The 24,655-nt window shown below is 44.4% G+C and overlaps 1 protein-coding gene across 4 annotated transcripts in view; it reads left to right on the forward strand.

The window, feature by feature from the left end:
• Positions 1–24,655, forward strand: part of LOC111865176 (probable Ras GTPase-activating protein) — a 569,826-nt gene that overhangs the window by 174,528 nt on the left and 370,643 nt on the right. For 2 of the 4 annotated variants that reach the window (XM_023852972.2, XM_033751718.1), the window contains exon 1: positions 18,860–19,901. The exons of 1 other annotated variant lie outside the window; for it this stretch is intronic. In XM_023852972.2, coding sequence (XP_023708740.1) covers positions 19,496–19,901 — 406 coding nt within the window. In that variant the 5' untranslated portion in view covers positions 18,860–19,495. Of the gene's footprint in view, positions 1–18,858; positions 19,902–24,655 lie in introns of those variants that run through there. One more of the 4 variants, XM_033751717.1, reaches the window with a different exon arrangement.

A 24,655-nucleotide genomic window follows, 5' to 3' on the forward strand; every position in this document is an offset into this window, starting at 1 on the left:
TAACTAACTAACTAACTACCGTAAAATAACTGCCATGTTTTCAGTTATGGGAGCCATATGCGAACCTGCACTTTGCACGCCTCTATCTGAACGTCAGGTAGGTCCCACATGCATTGATTTCCTTGTATAATGACACATTTCCCTTACTTTTCTGCTGCAGGTGAGTACTTGCTGTGTAGGCCAGTTTTCCCGCTGCGATGACGTGGTACCAGGCCGTGTCGACTTGTAAGTATACATGTCGACCAAGACATCAATCAAATGCTGTCTCGCCTTTATTGACCCTCATCTGTTCGAAACGCTATGTGCTAATAGTACATGGGGCATCTGTCATGTCCGTGTGTAGAGACGGAACCTTGAAATTTGTTTTTACCTTAACTAAAACCCGATATTAGAACCCCAAGGCCAAAGCCCTCCACCAGACACGATTTCGAACCGGTTACCTTGCATATGCAACTTATTTCCCTAAACTCCCTCTTAGCATTACCATCCTATCTCATTCTCAGTTATTTCCCTTCCTAAATTTTATATGCATTTTTTGTTTCCATTTTTTTTTTATTCAAAACATAACTGCATATCACTAAGCAGTTAAAATAAGTATTGAGCATGTTCATTGGAATATGCTCACCACGACAANGTCCAGCCCATCTCATCCCCGTAGGCTTCGCGAGTTTGGTAATACTAGATGACCTGCAACATGTATACTATAAAGTCCCTCGTTACGTAATATCTTAAGTCTCCCGCTTACTTACTTGTTCCCAGTCCTCAGAAGAAGTAATCACATTTCGCAACCAGAGGCCGTCTCCTTTTCGAGGGCAGACAGGCGTCTAGTATCATGTTTGTGGGTGCTTGTGCATGACCGTATGCATGTATACGTCTCTTAATAGTGTTGGTCGATTTCCATCAGATATGTTGCGAAAATATCGCAGGAGGTAACACAATCCTTACGCCCGCTATCATACTGTACGTATTGCTTCCGTCGCCGTCCGGCGCGCCACGCTCAGACACGTAGCGTGTCAGACAAATGTTCTCTCCGAGAATCCCGCACGGAGGCTGACCGTGCCGCATCGTGCAGGAAACGATTGAAGCAATATGATATGAATGTATCTATAAATACAGTACTAAAGAATATTTGTCGTGCAGGAAACGCTACGTGTATGAAACGATCAATGCAGGATGATATGAATGGACATTAATACTAACATGACCAACTTGTGAATCATTTAATGTTTACTGTAGGACAACGATACTGTTGTGATGGGAGCAATATTCAGCTCTCTTTAAGGCCAGATTTATATACTATTTTACGATAGTATTAACAAATCTCCGTTGAAATTAAACAGCAAATCATTTGTTCCATATCTTCATCCTTCGGCCTCTTTCTTTCTTTCCTTTATTCCTTTCGTACCTTTACCTCATTCCCTCCTTTCTCCATAGAAACAATGAGTTAAGTTACATATTTGTCCTTCAGCGGCACAGTTTCGTAGGTAGAGCGACCTGTGTAAATACGTAAGAACATTATTATGGAAACTGTGTCAGAAAGAACATACACGCGTAAAAATAGTAAAATGTCTCCTATTTTGTATATATGTATATGCAGGATGTACAAAGTAGTGGAGGAGCCTGGATCGCGTAGTCGGTATAGGGATTGGCTTACGGGCGAGAAGACCGCGGGGTCGGAGTTCAAGTCCCGGTGTTGTCAAGAATTCCGTCCTCCCCGCGTTCTCCACACCAGCTCTGGGGTCCTCCCAACCTCCTATCTAATGGCTACCGGGGGCTTTTTCCCCGGGGGTAAAGCGGCCGGGTTGTGAAGCTGACCACTCACCTCCAGCTAGTGCCGATATCAAGAAAACGTGGATCTATACATTCACTCCCACACACGCTTTCATGGCGTAGTGCTTAATTAGTTAATTAGCTTAATCTTCACAAAGTAATGAACCATAACAGTTCCCCAAATTGTAACCTGTCAGTAATGTATTGTAATGTAAAAAAACACAAATTAATTAATAAGTTTGAAACTTATTGACTATTTTGCTGCACGCTCGTTTCTAGTAGGTCTTTGAATTTGGACATAACCTCTCAGAGCGTCATGTCAGCTGTTTTTGTAACGTCCTCTGCGCTAATCATCAAATCACGAAGGAGCGTAGGTGTATTGATCAAGTTGCCCTTATTCTACACCTCGACATCTTGTCAACATCAGGCTTCGGTCAGTTTTCTTGCTGAAGATCGGTAAGATGTAACCCTTGCGGAACCCAGAAATGCACATCCAGCAGCTTGGATGCTTTGTAGCCTAATTTCCTAAAGTAGGCTTATGCGATCTTCATCCTCTCTGTGTGTCTGTTAATCACCCCCCTCCCGTCATTTACTTTTGAATACCTGAACCAATCTTTACGAAACATGGCACCTGAGTCCATCTCAACGTTGTACTTCATAACTCCCTCCCATCAGTCTGTGCGCCTGTATGTGTATTCCTTATTTCGTTGCTAGGCAACGGCTCGGCAAAAATTTTCCCGAGTCAGTGAAGAATTGTTGGACGCGTCGTTTTCTGTGCGGCCCGCGTTGTATCGAAGGAACGTAAGTGATTAGTTCTTTCTTGTTTGTATTGATATTTGCTCACTAATACTAATAAGTACCGTACTTAGAGGAATAAACTGTTTGAATCTGAAGGGATGATGCTTCATCCTTCACGTACTCGTTGATTGCTAATTAATTTAATGGCGTCGAGAGATCAGACCTACATGGCTAGGGAAGACGGAAGGTGCGTAGGTGCAGATGGACAAACGCACTGTTTTGATGCGTGTTCTTCTGCAGGGACTGAAGAATTCCCCGAAACAGTTCAGGATATCTAGTAAATCGGGCCAGCTTCGAGCCTGGTATCTCTCCAGTGCACGAGTACAGCGTTACCGCTACACAAAACACTGGTTGTTAGTCTGTCTGCCAGGTAGTCATTCATTTTAATCCGAAAAGTGCTACATCGGTACCGTCTCCATATTCCACCCTGAAGACGACGTGGTACGTTTCTCCGAAGCGTCAGCATTCAACGGACTACGGCGTTATGTTAAAAAAAATAACTTTAAAATAGTGACCTGGTTGGCTTTCGCAGTTTGAATTGCTCTCCGTCAGTACAGTTCGTGCGCTTCACACCAGAGAGCAGCAAGATGCAGTTGACTCCAATGTTTCTCGCTGCCGCCGGTAGAGAGCAGAGACTAACAGCTGTTTGCTGCCCTCTACAGAGTCTACGCCTGATTTCTTGCCTACCGTTCAGTATCCTGCGGTGTTCACTTGCAAAGAAAATGATGCCACAGCCAGTCTGAGCAGGTTAAGTCAGCGGCATTATTTATTTAATGACTTTCTAAACTGATTGCGTTACATAATATTAAAAATGAAATATTTCAAGTTGAAATAGAATGCTGAATTGGAAAATGAGTGGGAAAAGTAGGTCGTGACCCGTTTTAAAGCCCGTAAAAAAAAGTAAAAAGTAAAGCTATCCCTGTACCAGGCCATGAAGGCCCATAGGGTTGTGAGACGTTGAGGGTCCCACACTATCTAGACAATCGGCTCAAAGATGGTGGTAAGGTTGTCAGCCTTACGCGCCGGCCGCTCTTTACTCCCCAGGAAAATTATTTAATTAATTCCTGGTACTCATTCCTGTTAGAGGCTGAGTCGACCCAGGGCCATAGTGCGGCTGGAAGTATTAGGTCAACTGAAAAATATCCAATGACCTCATCGGGACTTGAACCCGCGACCTTCCGGCTTGTAGCATAGTGCTTCAACCGTACCGCCGTACAAAAATTAAGTAAAATCACGACTAGAATTGTCGGTCCACAGATTGAAATCCAAATGTTGGATTAACCGAATATGACGTATGAGTGCACCATTACACCCAGACTTTCAGTAACGTAATAGTAACGCGTATGATTTCTATTTTGAAGTGCCCAGTTCGAATCTCTATCCAAGTACCGGCTACGTTCATCATGTTCTGATTCTTGCTAACGATTACCGAGGCAGAATGTCAAAATGCGTCCTGAGCAAACTGGAGTAGCCGTAACGTTCCAGATCTGTATTAGGAAAGTATTTGCTTCGAATCCCTACTGGGCTGATTCAGGTTATCCTTCGCCTCTTCAAGTTGAATACCGGGATACTGCACCCAGGGCGGCAACTGCCCCCTCTTTGCAAATCGGATCTACTCCTAAATATTCTTTGGTTTATCTTCATTCATTTGTCATCCTCCTCTCATTACTGAAAAACTCCGCGGCCCGTAGTCCGCAAGCGAAAAAGCGTCGTTAAATAACCTGCGAATGAAAGCATAATTTGATCTCGTATATTTTTGCAGTAAAAAAGAATGCGGTGTACGCGGTAGCGTAGTTGGTTGATGGGCTATGCTACAAGCCGGAAGGTTGCGGGTTCGATTCCCGATCAGGTCATTGGATTTTTTTTTTCAATTAACCTAATCCTTTCAGTCGCACTATGGCTTTGGAGTCGACTCAACCTCTAACAGAAATGAGTACCAGGAATCTGCCTGGGGGTGAAGGGCTGCCGACGCGTAAGCGTGACAACCCAGCGACGTCTCTGAGCCGACTGTCTAGAAAATGTGGGAGCCTCGACGTCTCACAACCCTATGCGCCTCAACGGCTTGTTACAGGGATAGCTTTACCTTTTATAGCTATGTCCATAATGCAGGTAGGATTTGAAAATCGTGAAACCTTGCTATGACGTATGAATAACAGGCTATATCTACCGTAATTAGGATAGTAAAACTCGAAAATACATATGCCCTGGGGCGAGATGCAAACATGTAACACGAGGCACCTACGCGCGGACCGGCCGGCCATCGTCGGCGTGCTTGTTCCGTCGGTCCCGTTAGGACAGCGACCCACAGACGCTCAACTGTTTCTGTTGATTTAACCGGGTTGGATTTTGGCGCTGCTTTATTCCTCATCAGTCATCACCTTACATATGGAGATATGTGGGCTCCAGAATACATTCTGAAATGGCCCAGGGTTGGATTCCCGGTAGATGATTATAGACGTTTTGGGAAGCTTCCATTTCTACCTTGAAATTAAAAAAGTAAAGCTGTTCCTGTGCTGCTTAACTGATTAAGCACTACGCAATGAAGACGTAAGGGAGATTGGATGTATTGATCCACGTTTTCTTGACCTCGGCACTAGTTGGAGGTGAGTAGTCACCTTCACGCTTCGGTCGCTTTACCCCCGGGGAAAGACCCCCCCCCCGGTACCCATTGGATAGTAGGCTTGGTGGGCCCCAGAGCCAGTCTGGACGACGTGGAGAAGAGAAAATTCTTAACCCTAGTGGGGGGGGCCTATGCCCTATGCTACAAGCCGGAAGGTCACTGGTTCGAGTCCCGATGAGGTGGATTTGTTTTTTCTATTTACCTAATCCTTCCAGCCGCGGTATGGCCCTGGGGTGGACTAAGCCTCTAGTTACAGTGAGACGGTTATAAATCCATTCACAGGATACNTGTGGATGCACGAGTATCAGTGTGGTCACTGTGAGAATGGCAGAGTTGCTCTGAAATAAGCAAAAGAAAATGGAACCCAGTAGTGGAGTCTGGGGGACCGCGAACAAAATATGGCGCATTGAGATACCAGGTCACTAATGCTTGTCTGATGACTTCCTGTCGCTCCTTTGCTGCATGTACATCAGACTGCTCGAACCGTTACTTTCCATCACCGGCGGTTTTTATGCAGCTACTGCCATTGAAACGTCACCGTTTGATCATGCGCAGTTAATACTCGCTGCAAGAAGAATCCCAAAGCAGAAATATAAACAATAATTTTTATGACTTTGATCACAGTGGCCGCTCGGTCTAGTACATGATATGTCTTTGCTGTCTCAAACACTCGAATCATGGGTTCGAATCGTATTCCTTCCTGTGTGTGTGTTTTCTGAGCACGTAGCGGCCTTGCGACGGCCTGATCTTCCGTATCTCCACAAGATTCATTGTTTTAGTATTGATTTTGAAATGGGAACAGGCTGGAGCGGCTGGAGGACCCGATCCGTCAGAGGAGGAGTTAAAAAGGAGGGTTTATGAACCGTAACGAACGGTTTGAAGCCTTAAATCCGTGTAAATAATATTTCTTTTTCCACGGAGATTGCTATCTTCTCGAATGCGATACTGAGTGCTTAGGCAATTATTTACTCATATTTCAGTAGAATTGCTGTCTCCATCTTCAGAGTAGAATAAAATGGAGTTTGAAGCAGGACGTTCCTCCGAAACGTCGGCGAACTACACTGCCACATATTAGGAGACAAATAATTTTCAATCGCCGCTGTGCGGAAAGAGAATTTGAGTAGGGGTTATAGTGGGGGCCTCTTATTTTAATGGAGGGAACAAATGTTTTGCTTCTTTCAGTGTTCCCATGCAGTGCCCACTGGTCCTTCTGGTAGGCATGTGCTTGGGAAAGGGTAAAGCTTTGGGAAGGGAAGAATGTAAAGGTTTAGGAAGTGGGCTTTGCTACGAGCATTTTTTTTATTGCTAGTAGGGTGGGACTAAGTCCCTTGTACTGCGGCCACTTCTGGCCTATTGTACCGGCCCCAGATGATAGATGAGGGTGATTGTGGAGCAATTGGTGGAATGAAGATTGGCAGGGGAAACCGAATTACTCGGAGAAAACCTGCCCCAGCGCCACTTTGTCCACCACAAATGCCACTTGACCAGACCCGGGATCGAACCCGGGCCGCCGCGGTGGGAAGCCAGCGACTAACCGCTTGAGCTATGGCGCGGCCTTTTGCTACTAGCATAGGAATGAAGTTGAGCAGGGGCTTTGCTGCTTATGACCAGAATTTTTATATTAACGTTAGAAGGGCTGAATTAGAGTGACATTTTATTTTGATATTTAGGGGGGCGGTTGCTGGATATGAAGTGTGTAGTGCGGCTTGGAATTTGTCTAATTGTAAACACTCGTATTTACATCTACTTAACACAACGGACTGGAGTCATTTCAATTGAAAATTGTTGTAACGGTTGTGGAATGGCATGACTGGACATCGTGGAGTTTGGCTTAAAGGATTAGCGACATGTGGGAAGCGCTGGCTACTCAAATTAGGTCGCTTGGTGACGGACTTTAACCAGCATTTCCTTATTTTGTAAGGAAAGCAAGACTCGCAATGTTGTGTTCATTCACGTGACTGCCCTCACGTTTGTGTAACAAATTAACCGATGCTCATGAAACTAGGTATGAAGGTCATGCCACAAGGTGTCACTTCGATACCAACATGTTGGTTGTGTTTTATGCTTATTTAACGACGCTGCCAGTGTATAGACTACATAGCTTCAAATAACAGAACAATCGGAGAATAATAAATTGGAAGGGATTTAGAAGGAAACGGGCGTGGTGTAATCGAATTCCTACTCCGGCATTTCCCTGGAGGGATCAGAAATAAAACTAGGGAACCTTCATCAGGATAGCCTGTGTCCCTGTCGAGTTTCTAACCGAATACATCGCGAATAGATGCACCACGTCTGTAGCCTGCTTGATATGACAGCTGCTGGAATTGATGGAAGCTGTATTAGCTCCACCGGTGTGGAATCCTGAACATTTTATGGTGATACAACTTATAAAAGTAAGCAAATATTAACTTCACTTTTTTCTGTAAAATGTATATCATCACGTCCCCACGAACTTTAAAATCAGCTCTCGATTTGGCTGTCATAGTTACTTAACCGTAAGAAATATGCGTGCAAAATTTTATATGGTCATTTTTGATAAATGTGGCTTCATATTATGTATGACTTACTTCTTATGTGATAATATCATAAAGATGGCGGCGGAGCGAAACTTTAGGGATACTGTAGGGCAAATTAATGCAAACAGAATCTGTACTTCTAGTGGAAATTACTTGCACAAATGGATGATTAACTTCATTAATTATTAATTTTTATTTCTTGATAGCCTCAGTGTATAGCTTGAAGGATTTGAAGAAAAAATTGTCTTCGTCAGTTCTTCCTAGAAATTCTCGTTTAAACGTGCGGTAACTTGTCTGCTGGCTTTCGTTTAGAAGTTTAATTTTATTTATAATTGTGATCCTTCGAATGTGCAGTTTTCAGTTAAATGTTGTGTGTACCGCAGAGGTAAATTGACTTTCTGACATCCGTGACTTCAAGGTTACCGTCATCTTAGATATGACGTCATATAGTCTGGTAGAACTTTACCAACATTTTATCAGACTATCCGGTGTCACATCCCAGGCTTATTTTCATCTTACATTCTTATGACCACACATATTGCAATAATCCAAGGAGAGCGAATTGTAGGAAATTATGACTGACGATACGAGGAATGCTTACACAGTTTTGGTGGTGGGACCTCTTGTAAAATGGCCACTTGGAAGACCAAGACGCAGTTGGGAAATTACAATCAGGGAGATACAGTTTTTAGATCGGATGTGGATGGAACTGATTCAGGATTTTGTTCAGCGGGAGAATATGGCATTAGAGGATGGGTTCTGTTACCAGTTGCTTTGGAGTGTAAGGATGGTTTTCATCGGTGAATATAGAATTATATTAAGGCGGTGGTGGCCTGTTTTATTATAGGTATGAATGTGCATTCACAAGATAATGCAGAATAGTATCCGTGCCTCAAGGGCGGTTCAGTAGGCCGCACCATAGCTCAAGCGGTTAGTCGCTGGCTTTCCACCGCGGCGGCCCGGGTTCGATCCCGAGTCTAGTCAAGTGGGATTTGTGGTGGACAAAGTGGCGCTGGGGCAGGTTTTCTCCGAGTACTTCGGTTTCCCTTGCCAATCTTCATTCTACCAATTGCTCCACAATCACCCTCACCTATCTGGGGCTGGTACAGTAGGCCAGAAGTGGCCGCAGTACAAGGGACTCAGTCCCAGCCCACTAGCAATAAAAAAGGGGGTTCAGGCAGTGTGACCATTGTAGACGTTACTATAAAGTAAGTTATTATTTGATTGACAGCTGTAATACTATAAATTAGCGTTGTCCCTCTACTGGCCAGATCTGTGGTAGCAGAATCTGAAGGTTCAACGTCCGTGATAATTGGTCCACCGTTAGACATTCTGCAGAGGCACCTACACTCGCCGCCTGTCTTGAGCTTACTCTCTGGTAGCAGAACCCAAGGTTCAGGCGCCGGTAATTGCATCCTTCTTGGTCATAGGAGCGACGGCTTTCCAAGACTCCATAATACGTATTTGTCTACCATATCACAGCTACATTGCCAGCCCATCATAGTTTTCTAGTTATTAATATCCTAGCAATATTAGGCGACATGTAGCATTCAATCCACGAAATTTCTTGTTGCGTAATAGGTAAAATGCCGGTCACGGTAGCCGAACGGTCTAAGGCATGTACTGTCTTCGTTCGCTTGGAAACCGGGATCGTGGATTCGAATCCCACTCAGGGCATGGATGTTTAGTTTGTGTGTGTGCGTTATTCTGTGTTTGTGTACAGGTAGAGGCCTTGCGACGAGCTGATCACCCACCCAAGGAGTCCTACCGAATGTGTAAGATCTAGAAAAACCGAAGTGAACGGAGAAGTTCATGTAGGTAGGCCTAGGCCCACTGGGAAAAAAAAATAGGTAAAGTTGGCCCTGTGCTTAACTAATTAAGCACTACTCCGTGAAAGCGTATGGGAGAGTGGATATATAGATCCACATTTTCTTGACCCCGGCACTAGCTTGAGGTAAGTGGTCAGCTTCACGCTCCGGCTGCTTTATCCCCGGAAAAAGAGCTCCCGGTACCAGTTGGATAGGAGGCTGGACGAAGTGGAGAAGAGAAAATTCTTGACCCTACCGGGACTGGAACTCCGACCTCTCCGCCATCCAGCCCGTAGCCAGTCGCTATACCGACTGAGCTATCCTGACTCCCCCTCGTTGCGTAATATACTAAATTACCAACTGACCTAATCTATCTTTGAAATCTAAATTAATTTGTAAAAACCCTCATCAATAGTTCTCAGAGTAAAACTGAATCACCATCGTTATCAAGAGCAGCAAAGGACCTTTTTAAGCCATAGCCTAAGTTAGAAGATCAGACCAACCGGTTTTCACTTTTTCGGATTTCTTACAGACCAAGGACGTCAGCCTTGCGTCCAACCCCCAACCTGGAGGAACAGCTCCCTGTCTTTATGTCCACGAGGAACAGGGTGGCCCAGTTATACCCCCAGGGCCCGGGTTCCCTTATCGTCGTCTCCTGCGACTCACAGGCCTACGGTGGAGGTATTCTAACCTGCCTCCACGCGGAGAGTAAAACGAAATAGCTTGGAAAGAAATGTGCGTAACTCGGCAAGGTGAATATTTTAGCATGAAACATTGTTTGGCTTCGAGAGAACAGCAAGTGATTTTAAAACGGACTTGATTTCTGCATCCGTTAAGTGACGGCAGCGGATATTATGAGTCACACAACCGGGTACAGAAATAAAGAAGAATTCTGTCTTGTGGTATATAACGCCGTGTAGTCCTTTGAAAGTTAACTGACGTTTCGGAGGAACATGTCGATTCCATCTTGAGGGTCGAAGAATAAGCCAAGCAAGAAACAAGCTTGAAAGCATGTGGAAAGCTCGGCTATACTGGGCGCCACACAGAGCGCTACGTACGCGACGCACGCTACGTACGCTATGTTCGCTATACGAACAGAAAAATATCTCCCTTTATTGCCAATGTGACTGGCCACACAGACTTCCGTACGCTACATACGCTATGTTCCCTATGTTAGCTGCGTCGCAGAGTGTACACAGCGTACGTATCGAACATAGCGTAGCGCTCTGTGTGGCCGAACCTTTAGACGCTGAAGGTGGAGGCGACATGTTCCTCCGCAACGTCGGTTAACTTTCAACGGACTACATGGCGTTATATACCAGAATATACTCGCAGGGCTCTTCATAACCACCGCTGTGAGAACCTCAAACTCTGCAGCTGTAAAATTGTTTCCCACAGAAAATTTGCTTTTAGGTGTATCATCCGTTCCATGGTGTGAATGGCCTCCCTCAGGCGTCTTCTCATGTGATGATGTCTTAGGGCTGTTAATCAATAGGCTGCTGGAACGAGCTCCACGTTGCCGGGGTTGCTCCAGGAAATGCTGCACATGCGAGCCTCCTAAGGGTGCAGAATAAAATTCCTGTAGTGGGGTTCTAAAACCAGACTACGTGTACGAGATCTGAGGTTTTCACGACAGGGAAGATCCTTCTGGATTGTGTCACCGTGTAGTCTGGTAAGGGAGTACCTATATTTCGGAGGAACACACTGCCTCCATGTTCAGTGCATATCGATGCTACGTTTACTAATAGCGTCGTTCAGTAAACTGCGAGTAAATAAATAAAAGTCAGTGTAGAGATGGAGGTGGTGTGTCCCTGCACTACCAGGCTGGTGTCATACAGCAAGACAAGTACATTTAGTTTATGATTACAAGAACCGTTATATCAGAACAATTTAATTTCCGGTAACCAAACAACTTAGTTTTCTATAAACATAATTTTCTGTGCTTACCACATATTTTCACGCTGGTTTCTTAATCGGCTTATTCTTCGACCCTGAAGACGGGGTCGATATGTTCCTCCGAAACGTTGGTTGACTTTCAACGGACTACACGGCGTTATATCCCAGAAGATAGAACTGTTCATAACCACCGCTGTGAGGACCTCAAATCCTGCAGAGGACCGTTTAGCTTGTGATTGAAACTGTGACGTCAGAACAACTGGGAAGTTCTTGAGTATTGAAGGAGAAGAAGAAGAAGAAGAACTCAGCTCCGCGAACTTAGTTTAGTTAAGATTGCTTACGGAAGGTGTGACATATCCTGGTTCATAAAGTAGATGGACTTTCCCTTACACTTGCAAGAATATGGTGTTTTCTTAATTGGTTGAATCGTAAGTTACTTATGCTATGTTAACTGCAGAGTTCATTTTATCGTATTAGTTGACAAACTGCCCTTTCTGCCTTCATACGCGTTGGGAAGAGAGGATTTACAGAATTCGAGGGCAAAGAACTTAAAATGGCAAGTTCTGTAAAGAGGAAGAGAAACTTAGATATAAGAATATTTGGCCAATTTCATGGAAGAACTCTGGCCACCGAGTCAGGTCTTAGGTCGATGAACCCTTTAAAGCCCATTGGTTTTATATGCCCCACCCGCTTTAACATACTAAAACTCTACATTCTGCCCACAGAGCGCAGTGTGACCAATGTGTTCCCGATGAAGTACGAACTGGATTTTTATATATTATTTAATTTTAATCGTCAGACAGTAATCTATGGTCATGAAATAGGAACCAAGTATCATTATGCTGGCGAGGTCCAGTCAGTCTTTCGTTAAAGGGTTAAATGGGATGTCAGTTTATCGACATGTCGTTTCAAGGTTCAATGTCCGAGAAGTGAATATTCACGATCCGTACATTAAGTCTGAGTTCCAGGTGAAGTTAGGAATAGGCAATTATTCTGTAATTGTTGTGTAAACGTCCTTGTACTGGACTTCCATGTGAGACCTCCCGCACTGGGAAGGATCTACTCACGATCCTTTGCTGTCCCACACGAAGTCTGACGTGTTTGTTGCTTTTATTCTGATCAGAAGCAGGAAGAGTTCGATAATTTAACCACTACATCAACGATGTGCTTTCCCCACAGACGCGACCAAGAAACCTTACCGTTGCGAGAGCAACAGTACTTCAACCGCACGCTAATCATCTTGTATACTCTTCATCATTTGACTTAAACCTTTAAGGCATAATGGTTACTGTACGAACCACCTGCTTCAGTTTTAAAAACAGAACTCCATATTTTGCCCAAATAGTTTGTTTATGTATTTCATAAAATCCCTCTAATGAACAGTAATTGTTTCCCTAAACAATACTAATCAGTTGGTCTTTGTCTATGTAAAGTAGGAATTGTATTGCCCCTTGATAGAATGTGACTATAGATGGGGTTTGGATTGGTAATCGGATTTATTGAACACTTACAGAACGTACCTACAAGTAACTACGACAGCCTCACTGAGTTACACACCCCAAAGTTCACTGTAAGTACAGCACGCATAAAGTCTTCTCAGTCTTAACTAGTCGTTGCTTGGTAGCGGTTTCCAACTGAGGACGTTCTCCTTCCTCTGGGTTCCCGAACTGTCTCCGGCCGCGGCTACCAGCTTGTCACTTCTCAGAACTGCAACTGTCAGCATATTCAACTCAATCCAACTCAGAATGAGAGTTACTTTACGACTGACGTTTTACCGCTGATCAGTTTATCTTGGCACCAAGCCCCTTGAGGATCACGAACAGAGTTTTTTTTTTTTTTTTTCGACTTATCCCTTGCAGTCATAGTCCTTATGGACCATCCTCTCTCACGAGAGGATGCGTTTTCATTGGACAATATTTTACTGAGGCATCCATATATAGCCCAACTCAACTAAATTATTAGTCCTTGTTATATAGCCCCGGTACCGACCGCTCAAAACGTTTTCCATTATTGCGTGTTCTCTCGTTGATGGGGGAACAACTTGTCTACAGAACTGTTCCCTAGCAATGGCTGTTGCACTGTTGCCTGATTAAACAGCTGCTGTTTGGCAGTGGGTCTACATGTCACAACATTGAACCGATATGAAACAGTTAAATATCCAGGAATTCTTAATATAGACGCATAAATATGGAATTTACTAAGAATTTCGAAAATAAACTACTTGAATGGGGTCGTGTTAGCTTCTCATTATGTGTCCCATTTACGCGCATGTTACAGCAATGTAAAACAATAAAGTCCGATTCCTTGAATTCTGCAATGCTGCACTCCAGCCACAACTTCTTGTAGTACTTTTTGCTGTTACTGTACATGAGTATAAAGGTACATATGGCGAATATGATTGCATAATGAAGAAAGCTGTCTTCTGGGATGTGGCGCCGTGTAGATGTTGTGTTAACCGTCGTTTCGGAGGAACGTGTCTCTGGCCCACCTTCCCAGACTCTTCTCCTCTCCTCTCTACTGATTTCCCATGTAGCCCCTCTCCCTTCTCTTCCTGCTCTTATACAGCTGGGTTTATTCTCGACATTAGTCTGTCAGCGTCTGCTCACGCTGGTTCCTCGCTCGCGAATTTTCTTCTTTTTTCTTCTACCCTGAAGATGGAGGCGATACGTTTCTCCGAAACGTCAGTTAACACAACATCTACACGGCACCACATCCCAGAAGACTGCTTTCTTCATAGTTACCGCCGTGAAGAACTCAAATGTTTCATACGATTGCATTATACTCGTATTTCGTGTTCGTAAACAAGTAAACTGCCGGTCACGGTAGCCGAGCGGTCTAAGGCATGCACTGTCTTCGCTCGCTCGGAATCCGGGATCGTGGGTTCGAATCCCACTCAGGGCATGGATATTTGTGTGCGTTTTTCTGTGTTTGTCTACAGGTAGAGGCCTTGCGACGAGCTGATCACCCGCCCAAGGAGTCCTACCGAATGTGTAAGATCTAGAAAAACCGAAGTGAACGGAGAAGTTCATGGAGGCAGGCCTAGGCCCACTGGGCTGTAGTGCCAAGGAAAAAAAAGACAAGTAAACTGTCAAAGGTTGATAATGCGTGTGGGAAGCAGCATGGAGTTTGCTCTGTCACTGCGAACTCCGTCGCCTAGAATGCTAGCCAGTTGGTCTTAGCACAGCCTCTGAGGTCCCTTCCTTAAATGCACACCTTCCATTTATTTTTTAAGCAATTTGTAGTGTTAGAAGACGTGCATCATACCAGCACCGCCTTGCCTTGCTCACGATTGAGGGTTAATCACCTTACTTCACGTGTTTCCGTTACCGCTGACCGGCAACTACTGCAGCAAAACAGGCGTGGATAGCTCCAGACCAGCAACGAGAGAATCAATACAGCACGAGATGTACAAATTGTGTTCAATTTTCTGTACGTGTGAGATGGTAGTGCTGATCACAGTGGCGGTGAAAACTGAAGCACGAAATGCCTTAGCCCACTCGAGACAAGGATATATGTGTGCCTTATCCCTGTGTAGGTAGGAGCCTTAAAATGGGCTGATCGCCAGTGCAAGGAATCCTACCGACTCTCTGCAAGATTAATAATTCCAGATACAGTATGAAATGGGAACAGGACAGAAAGAGGGGGAACGCTCTTCCCCCCGAATCCATGCTCGCAGGAAGTCTCTCTGTAGCTAGACACAGGCTACAAAAACTCAAGATGAGTTCTACAATTCGTAATTACGGTACAAATTGAAGACCGGAGTTCGATTTTAAGTAGGGATAGAAATTTATCTCATTGTCACGGGTTCAAACCAAGTTCTAGGGCCTGCCTAATACTATGTATCGTAGGCTCTTTCTCCACATATAAAGCGTTTAAGTCGTCAGCCTCATCACTTAGGTCCATCTTTTGTAGAGGTTACTAAAAAGATAAAACAGTTCCGTGTGTTCTGGGTTACGACTCCGTTGTAGTCAGATGTGTCAGCATTTCGGAGGAACCTATTGCCTATATCTTGAAGCAGAAGACCTGATGATAGAGGAAGAAGATTGCTCTCAAATGTTTTGTAACGTCTACCATAATACTTGGCGCCTTAACCGAGAATACCACAGTCTAAATCTTCGCCGATATGAAAACCTCAGTTTTCATTCTTAAGTTTGTGTATTTGATTAGAGCAAGTAATGCTGGATGCACGTATATCTATATTATTTTCCGGAGAGCCGAGATAGCGCAGTCAGTATAGTGACTGGTCCCAATGGGGGCAAGAATATTCACTTCTCCATGTCGTCCACACCAGCTCTGGGGCCCACCCAGTCTCCTATCCAATGGGTACCAATGGCTCTTTCCCCGGGGGTAAAGCGGCCGGGGCGTGAAGCTGACCACTCACCAACTAGTGCCGAGGTCAAGAAAATGTGGATCTATACATCCATTCCCCCATACGCCTTCATGGCATAGTGCTTAATAAGGTAAGCACAGGGACGACTCTACCTTTTACGCTATTTTGCAGACAACATTTGCTCGCGGACCGTCAGCTGGAAACCTCTGGTTTAAGCAAATGAGCTGTTCCGAGCTTGCAAACTTACCGTCTTGTTCTGCTGGTTTTTTACTTGGCTTATCCTTGGACCTTTAAGAGGGAGGTGACGTGTTCCCCCGGAACGTCGGGATCTCTCCGAACTCTGAGCTCAGAAGATAATGCCCGGCATAATATTGGCTCACAGGGAAATGGGTTGTACTGATGTGCTTGGCTTTTGGTGCAGAGACAGGGAGAATACGTACGTACTGTTAAATGCATCTCTAGCAACTGACATCAGTAGGTCATGCAGTGTCGGTAAATGATGTTTTCGATTGATGTTAATTCAGACTTGTGCCTTTATTTCGTGTGGATATGGGCAATGTTGCCGAAGTTTCGGAGGTACACGTTGCCATCTTCAGGGTCTCGGTGTGCAGGGTGGGTGAGTTTTTATATATATGCAGGTCTGTGTTGTGGCAGTGGGGGATAGTGACCCGCCCTGGCCAGTAGAGACAGCGGACCGGGAGAGAAAACTGTGAGGCCGAGCTTGTCGCCTGCTTCTGCTGTTTTCTTACTTCGCTTACTGTTCTGCCCTGAAGATGGAGGTAATATGTTCCTCTTAACTACACGACATTACAGTCCAGAAGATCGTACTCATATAGTCATCATCCCCGTGAAAATCTCAAGTCCAAGAAACGAAATCATTTTGTTGACATCTGACTAAATGCAAGTGCGGTGGGCCTCACTCAAACCATTCTCCTTTCGTCACATTATTACGTTGCAAATTAAACATTGAACTACGTTAATTATGGTGAGCCGATACAGCTCAGTCGGTATAGCGACTGGCTACGGGCTGGACGACCGAGGAGTCGGAGTTCGAGTCCCGGTAGGGTCAGAATATTCTCTTCTCCATATCGTCCAGACCAGCTCTGGGGCCCACCCAGCCTCCGATCCAATGGATACCAGGGGGCCCTTTCCTGGGGGTAAAGCGGCAGGGGCGTGAAGCTGACCACTCACCTCGAACTAGTGCAGAGGTCAAGTAAATGTGGACCTATATATCGATTCACCCATACGCCTTCATAACGTAGTGCTTAATTAGTTAAGCACAGGGAAAACTGTACCTTTTTTACTAGATTAATTATCGATGTGGTAAGGTCAATGACAGTTGATGTGTCTTGCGAGGTCAGTTTGTATAGTTATGCGTACTGTCCTAATATACGTTGTTATTGACACATTTTGTACGCAAGAGATCGGTTCGGATAAGTTCGTAACCTGTCGGCCGTGTCCGGCTTACAGCTTCATTGAACAGGTGCATAGCGGGGCGTAGTGTTTCGTCCACCAGTACGGCCAGCTACAGTCATATGTTAACAAGCAAGACGCAAGGGTGTCCTGTGATGACGTTTACACTTTGCCGGCTGTCTCTGTGTCTAACGGGGCACTTACGTATTACTTGCAACAGTTGTCCAACACTACGACTACTTAAGTAGCCATGGTGATCAGTGAATCGTTAATATACAGCGAGTTTGTTTTGTCCCAGAACCGGCATTTTTGTGGTTAAGGTTCTTTTCGTGTGATTGTTCCTCATACATAAATAAGTATATCTGATAATTTCAGGTGTGCTTTCGATTAGGATGTGATAAATAGTGTCGTATATGATCCTTTGGAACGTGTATCTTACGCAAAGCATTCCCATACCGTCGTATTTTCGACATAATTGTTTTGTGACTACCGTGACAGATGAAGTTAACCTGTGAATATGGCCGTCATAATTTGTTATAAAGAAGTTATAAGCGATAATTGAATGTTCAGTAATCGATAACAGGTCGAAAGAGAGTAAACATGGCGTGTTTTTGAAAATCATAAAGAAATTGTAGCTTCTTGAATTCTTATTCCAGTATGATTGATGCAACCTTCAATAGTGTTCAAGTGTTGAATTAGTGAATTGGGATTGTAATATTTACTTAAGAACAGGAGTGTTTACATTCAGTGCAAGATAATGGAGAATTGAAGTGCTACTCTAAAGCTCATATTTGTTGTTCGTGTCATATTGGTCTCCTGCGTGTGTTTCTCAGTAAAGTCTTTAGCTGACTCTAGTTGCAGAAGGATATGTACGGCAGTAGAATCCCAGAAGTGTAACAGTGATTTATAGGTTTTGTGCTGTGCCGTAATAAGCGTAATTAGTTTTATACACGAGATTGTAAACGTTTACGCACTTTTTAATACAAGAAGACATGTGTTTTTATGTGTCCAGATAATTTTTATGAGAAGAGAAGGTACTGTTGAGGATATGTAACAACTGTTGCGGCATTTTAGATTGGGAAAGATAGAGTTGTGCTAAAAAAACTTGAATTATTTCGGAATTAGACCGTGTATGGAGCCACAGTAGGCTTGTATTTGCTCAGCGAATGACATTGTCACTTCCGTGCAGTCGTGATTTTCCGCTTTTAAAATAGTAATACTGAATTATATTCCCGTAAACAAGTAATTTCCCTTTCGAATGCAATTCATTTATGTGTCTGCTAACACAGACGCACTGGACATTTCCTCTCAACTGCTATTAATATCTTCAATGCAAGGACACAGTTACTTCTCCCGTCATTACAGAATATTTCTCCCAGAGTTATTGCGTAAAACTCTTTACGTAATTATATGAAAATTCTCTACTTAAGAGTGTGTTCAGCGTGGTTTTATATCATCAAAGGCACGTAGTTTCCGCTTCAGAAGCCAGTAATATCTCATAATCCCGGGTCTGGTCAAGTGGGATTTTTGGTGGACAAAGTGGCTCTGGGGAGGGTTTTCTCCGAGTATTTCGGTTTCCCCTGCCAATTTTCATTCCACCAAATTCTACATCATCATAATCACCCGGAGCAGGCTACAATAGGCCAATCAGTGGCCGCCGTGCCGAGTGGACCCAGTTGGACTCCACCCGCCCACTAAGCGAATTAAAAAAAATCTAATAAAATTTGCATATCTGCTTACATAAACACATCTTAGAACCAGTGAAATGTCTTAGAGACGCGTAATATTTACAGATAACTTCTCCAAATAAAGCATTTTATACTTTCGAAAATACCTAAAATATTCTCAGAATTGTTTTTTTTTCTTCGAAAATACGCACTTTGTACCCATATGTCCATGTTAATCTTCTGGAACAGGCAGACAAAGACGAAGGTTCGTATTTTTCTGGTTTCTCCCGGAACATTTGATACCTCCTCCCGAAGACGTAGAACCTGCATCACAAAACATGTTCATACTATAAATCCAGATGTGTCCTTAAAAATATGTGGTATATAGTGTCGTAAAAACTGTAAATATCCTGCAAATGTATGACTTCAAGACGCCATAATCATTCCTGAGGAAAGCGACAAGTCTTCTTAAAAGACCGTAATTTTTCTGGGCATTACATGTTAATAACTCTAAACTGTTACATACATCGTTGGACTTTGTGCGTGTTCTTAGAAAGTCTTGCATAGTGATCCCACAGACAAGTGATATCCTTTTATTAGTGTTAACATATCCTGTAGTGTCGTCGAGACACTTAGAGAACGGCTACAGCACTATAACGATCGATGCAGTGTCCATCATGTCAGTTCCCAGAGAAGGGGAGGTACTGCGAGTACCCGGTTCCCCTCAGCGTGATGCTCTCAGAGTGCATGGGTCCTGGCGTGACTATCTGGATCCTGGCTCCTCTACCACCCCTCCGCCACAACCACCGACCCTTAGCGAAGAAGAGGACGAGGATGATGATGCTTGTTGTATCGTGAGCGCCGAAGCGGACTTCGAACCGTTCTCTGACACCTGCGGCGAAGGTGACGAGAGCGACCTGGAGGGCCTGGACTTGACCCTGTTCGAGCCTGCCTCAGCGGCAGACGGAATTGCCCCTTGTTGCTCTCAGTGCTGCGGACACTGTGCCAGGGAGGTGGCTCGCAGGAATGGAGCCTTGCCCGGGACGCTGTACATCCTCACGCCTGTACAGGGCGCCGAAAGTGGTAAGCATCCACACCGGTTCTCTTAAAGTTGGTCCTGAAAACTTTGTGAACCTTTGAGAAGCAACTGTTTTTTATAGTTTCAATTACTTTACTATTTCTCAATATCGTTTTTAGTTTCTTGGGGTGGACTGAGTCCCTTTGATAAGTCGGCCACCAACTGCCCCATTGTACCAGCTCCGAACGATAGATGATGAGTGTGGAACAGTCGATGGAATGAGAATTGGCAGGGGAAGCCGGAGTAATGAGAGAAAACCTGCCCCAGTGCCACTTTGTCCACCACAAATCCCACATGACTTTACCTGGGCTCAGTCTCTTCACCTACTGCCAGGGTTCGATCCCAGGTTAGGCAATGTGGGGTTTATATTGGACAAAGCGACACTGGGGCAAAATGTTCCACACTCATTTATCGCCATTATCATCTTCAGCCGTGGCTGGTATAGTAGACCCAATGGTGACCGGCGTACCAATTGGGCTCAGTCTCATCCAACCCTATAGCTGCGTAAGTTTTGTGCTTCATTCAGTATGCTAAGAATCCTTAGTGGGGGTATGAACCCGTCACAAAATCAATCCCTACACAAGAGAACACATATGATTAATTTTAATTTCATTAATTAATTGGCTCTAAAGCCCTTTATTGGGCCCCGACCGCCTTTTACAGTTTCCTAATCCTAAACACGCCGCGCGGTCTAAGGCATGAATTATCTTCGCTCGCCCGAACGTTGAGATCGTGGGTTCCAATCCCACTCAAGGCATGCATGTCTATATTGTGTGCGTTTCGTCTGTGTTTGTGTTGCTCTGTGTGTAGGCAGAGGCCTTGTGACACCCTGATCCCCTATCCAAGGAGTCCTACCGACTGTGTATAGGATTAAGAAGCTGAAAAAGCGACCAAGGCCCAACAAAGGGATGTAGAACCATAATAATAATATAATAATATTCAACGCAGTCGGTAGGACTCCTTAAACGGGGATCAGCCCGCTGCAAGGCCTCTAACTACACAGAGAATAAACGCACACAGACATCTATGCCTCGAGCGGGATTCGAACCCATGACACCAGTGTTCTAGCGGACGAAGACAGTTTATGCCTTAGACTGCGCGGCCACTGTGACCGAAAGAGAATCCAAACAAAGTAAGTAACTACAAAGGCCGCGCCATAGCTCAAGCGGTTAGTCGCTAGCTTTCCGCCGCGGCGGCCTGGGTTCGATCCCGGGTCTGCTCAAGTGGGATTTTTGGTGAACAAAGTGGCGCTGGGGCAGGTTTTCTCCGAGTACATCGGTTTCCCCTGGCAGTCTTCATTCCACCAATTGCTCCACAATCACCCTCACCTATCATCTGGGGCTGGTACAATAGGCCAGAAGTGGCCGCAGTACAAGGCACTTAGTCCCACCCCACTAGCAATTAAAAAAAATTAAGTAAGTACAATTATCCGAGCTTCTTTGCGGTTAACAGTGAAGCTGTTGCAGAAGAGGTACAGCACAATTTCAAGGCACGGTGTGTACCGTGGAATTTCGCCGTAGCTGCTCAGTAAATGAGAGCTCTGCTGTGTATATTTCCAGTGTACGAGTACATGAGAACTCTGGCAAGTGTTAACCCAACATGGTTGCTTGGAGATACCTCGCACATCTTCCCACTCGTCAGTAGCAACGTTTCAGTGGACTCTCGGGTTACAGCTGTTCCGTAGCCCTGGCAACTGGTTAGTCCCTGACCGCGATGGGAGTAGTCGTTGCTAACACTCATGCGATCACGTGTTCGGTGATCGATTGGTTCTTAAATTATTTAAAAATTACGTTCACAACAAGTTTGATATCACCGCGTGAAATTAGATTATCATGAATGCTGACCACGCGAAGAACTGGAAGGAAACTGGCCTACATCTGTATTAAAGTAATTCGCTTAGTGGGGGGGGTGAGGGTGGAGTCCAGCTGGGTTCACTCGGCACGTCGGCCACTGATTGTCCTATTGTACCTGCCCCGGGTGATTATGATGATGGAGAATTTGGTGGAATGAAGATTGGCAGGGGAAGCCGAAGAACACGGAGGAAATCTGCCCCAGGGCCACTTTGTCCACCACAAATCCCACTTCACCCGAGCCGGGCTCGAACCCGGGCCACCGCGGTGGGAAGCCAGCGACTAACAACTTGAGCTGTGCCGCGGCCATGTAGAATTTTACTGATACATCCACCTACGCGTCGTGGTTTCGAACCTTATTCTTTTTCCGTCGCTCTAGAATCCCCTATTCATAATATTCACACAGAGATAAAATGAATATTTTGCAAAATTCTTGAAGGAAAGAACTTAGCAAAAGAAGACTGTTTGACACACGTAGGCGCAGGCAAGAGAGCGCTATTGATGTCGTCTTAATGGAACTAGGTTCTGAGGTGATATGTTTTTAATTGAATCTGGACGGACAACAATGACAAATTTTGTCATGAGAGTGATGAATATTGGGCATGTCTGGAACACCGTGGAGTTAGTTAGTGAGTTAGTTGGAGAGCTTTTAAGTCCACTTGGTCGCCATGGCTACCAGCGGCCATACCTCTGTTGCGCAAATGAAACTTAAGAAAGTGGGATTTGAGATACTCACAACAGAGACTCTGAGGAGTACGGATTTCTGGGATGTAACGCCGCGTAATTTGGAAAAAGAGCAACGTCTCGTATAAATCTTGTCTTCTGCATCTTGCTGGCCGCTTGTATGATTTACTGTTCGACACGGACACGATAGGTTCCTCCGAAACGTCGGGCTTTTACGAACTACGCGGCTTTATGACCCAGAAGACCGTACTCTTCTAGACTTAAGCTAAGTCCGTAACCTAAATTTGAAGGTAATCTACGTGTAATCTCACATTTACTAACTTCATCCATATCCTAAGGATTAATATTGTAGCGTGTAGACCCGTTGCTAAGTAATAGCTCTGTAAACAAGGCCCGTTGCTAGGCAACAGATTTCTAACACGCTCCAATGAACTTGGAAGCAAAGTTCTTTACGCGGTCCGTGCGACAGCTGCGTGACGAAACAATAGAAGGGCTGTTGGGAGAGGGGTTTTCTATGCGGTCAGTGCCGAGGTGGTATAAGCAGGGCAAACCTTGAATTTAGTTCGTTATGGGACAGTAAGAAAATGTGAGCACGGAAGCATTCTTGAGATCCGTTACCAGGCAACGACTGGTGAAGACACCGCAGACTGAGAAGACTAAGTACGTGCTATAGTGACGTGCAGAGCATGTGAATGACCGATAGCGCTATAGTTACTTGTAGTTATGAGTTGTGTGTATAAGCGTTAAGTAAATCCAATTAACAGTCCAAACCCAGTCTATAGTCATTCTATCACGTGACAATGTATCTTCATATAAAGTTAACCGTGTGTTTAATTAAGCACTTGGCCATGGGGCTTCATAACATGTACTCTTCTCCAAGTGTAATTATAATGATCAAGTCAAGTAGAATGAGATGAACAGGGAATGTAACACGAATGGGGGAGAAGAGGAATGTATATAAGATATTGGTGGGAAAGCCAGATGGAAAGAGACCACTGGGAAGACCAAGGCGTAGGTGGATGGGCAATATTTAAATTGATCTCAGAGAGATAGGATGGGATGGTTTGGATTGGATTGATCTGGCTCACGATAGGGACCAGTGGAGGGCTCTTGTGAACACGGTAATGAACCTTCGGGTTCCATAAAATGCTGGGAAATTCTTGCGTAGCTGCAGTATTTGCGGATCCTCGAGAAGGGCTCGACTGCATCAGTGAGTGACTGACTTGGCCATGGTAGAATGGAGATTCTTAACCTCGGCAATATATGCAGCTGACCGGTCATCTTTACGCCCTTGTCTCTTTATCCCCGTGGGTAATTGAACCCCGGGGTTCCACCTAGTAGCCTGGTCATTATTCTGACTCGGAATAATATGTCTTCATATACTGTAATTGAACGCAATTTAAAAAATAGTTTAAAATTACGCGTTGTTTGTAAACTTCAGTGTCTGCAGTGCGTGCTTGACTTCGGCCTCTGGTACTACGCGAAGTATTTCGCTGGAACCACAAAACTGTACACCTGCTATACTCCTGTTCCGGCTTAAGATCTTCACGTGTATTTTCCCTGGATAATTCCACATATAAGGTAGATGGAATCTACAGTCCCTTCTGAATAGAAGGGCTTGCCATATGTGGAATATTATATCAACGGAACTAGAGGTAATTCTATATTATTTACTAGAAAGTTAGCTACGCTCCAAACTTACTATAATTGGCTTTTGTCCTACCCGCGCAAGTTCCAGAGATGATATAAACAAAAATTGGTGTAAGAGGAATATGGATCCACGCCCTATACTGCTATAATTATCCTACAATAGACAGTCGCTTGGCTGGGTTTGAGAAATATATGCTTCCAGGGACCCGGAACGGGTTAAACTGGATATACAAGAATTCATTTCTAAGAAAATGTTTCAATTTGAAGGATATGCAATAAGTGAGAAACGGGAGTGATTAAAATAATGGATAACTTATAATCTGGGCTATGTTTTACTAGTATGGTAGACGAACATGCAAATAATACACGCAGAATTTTGGCTAGGAAACAAATTTCCGAGAACTGACGAGCATAATTGATATGAAAGCTTAATATTGAAATAGAATTCAGATTAACGAGCCTAGATAATATGAATTGGATTGAACTTGTCCAGGATTGGATTCAGTGTTTATTTTCAACGATATACATAGGTCCGCTTAGGATTATAATACCACAGAATTGCTTGCTTAGGTACA

This window comes from Cryptotermes secundus, unplaced genomic scaffold, assembly GCF_002891405.2.
Source record: "Cryptotermes secundus unplaced genomic scaffold, Csec_1.0 scaffold238, whole genome shotgun sequence".
NCBI classification, from domain to species: Eukaryota; Metazoa; Arthropoda; class Insecta; order Blattodea; family Kalotermitidae; genus Cryptotermes; species Cryptotermes secundus.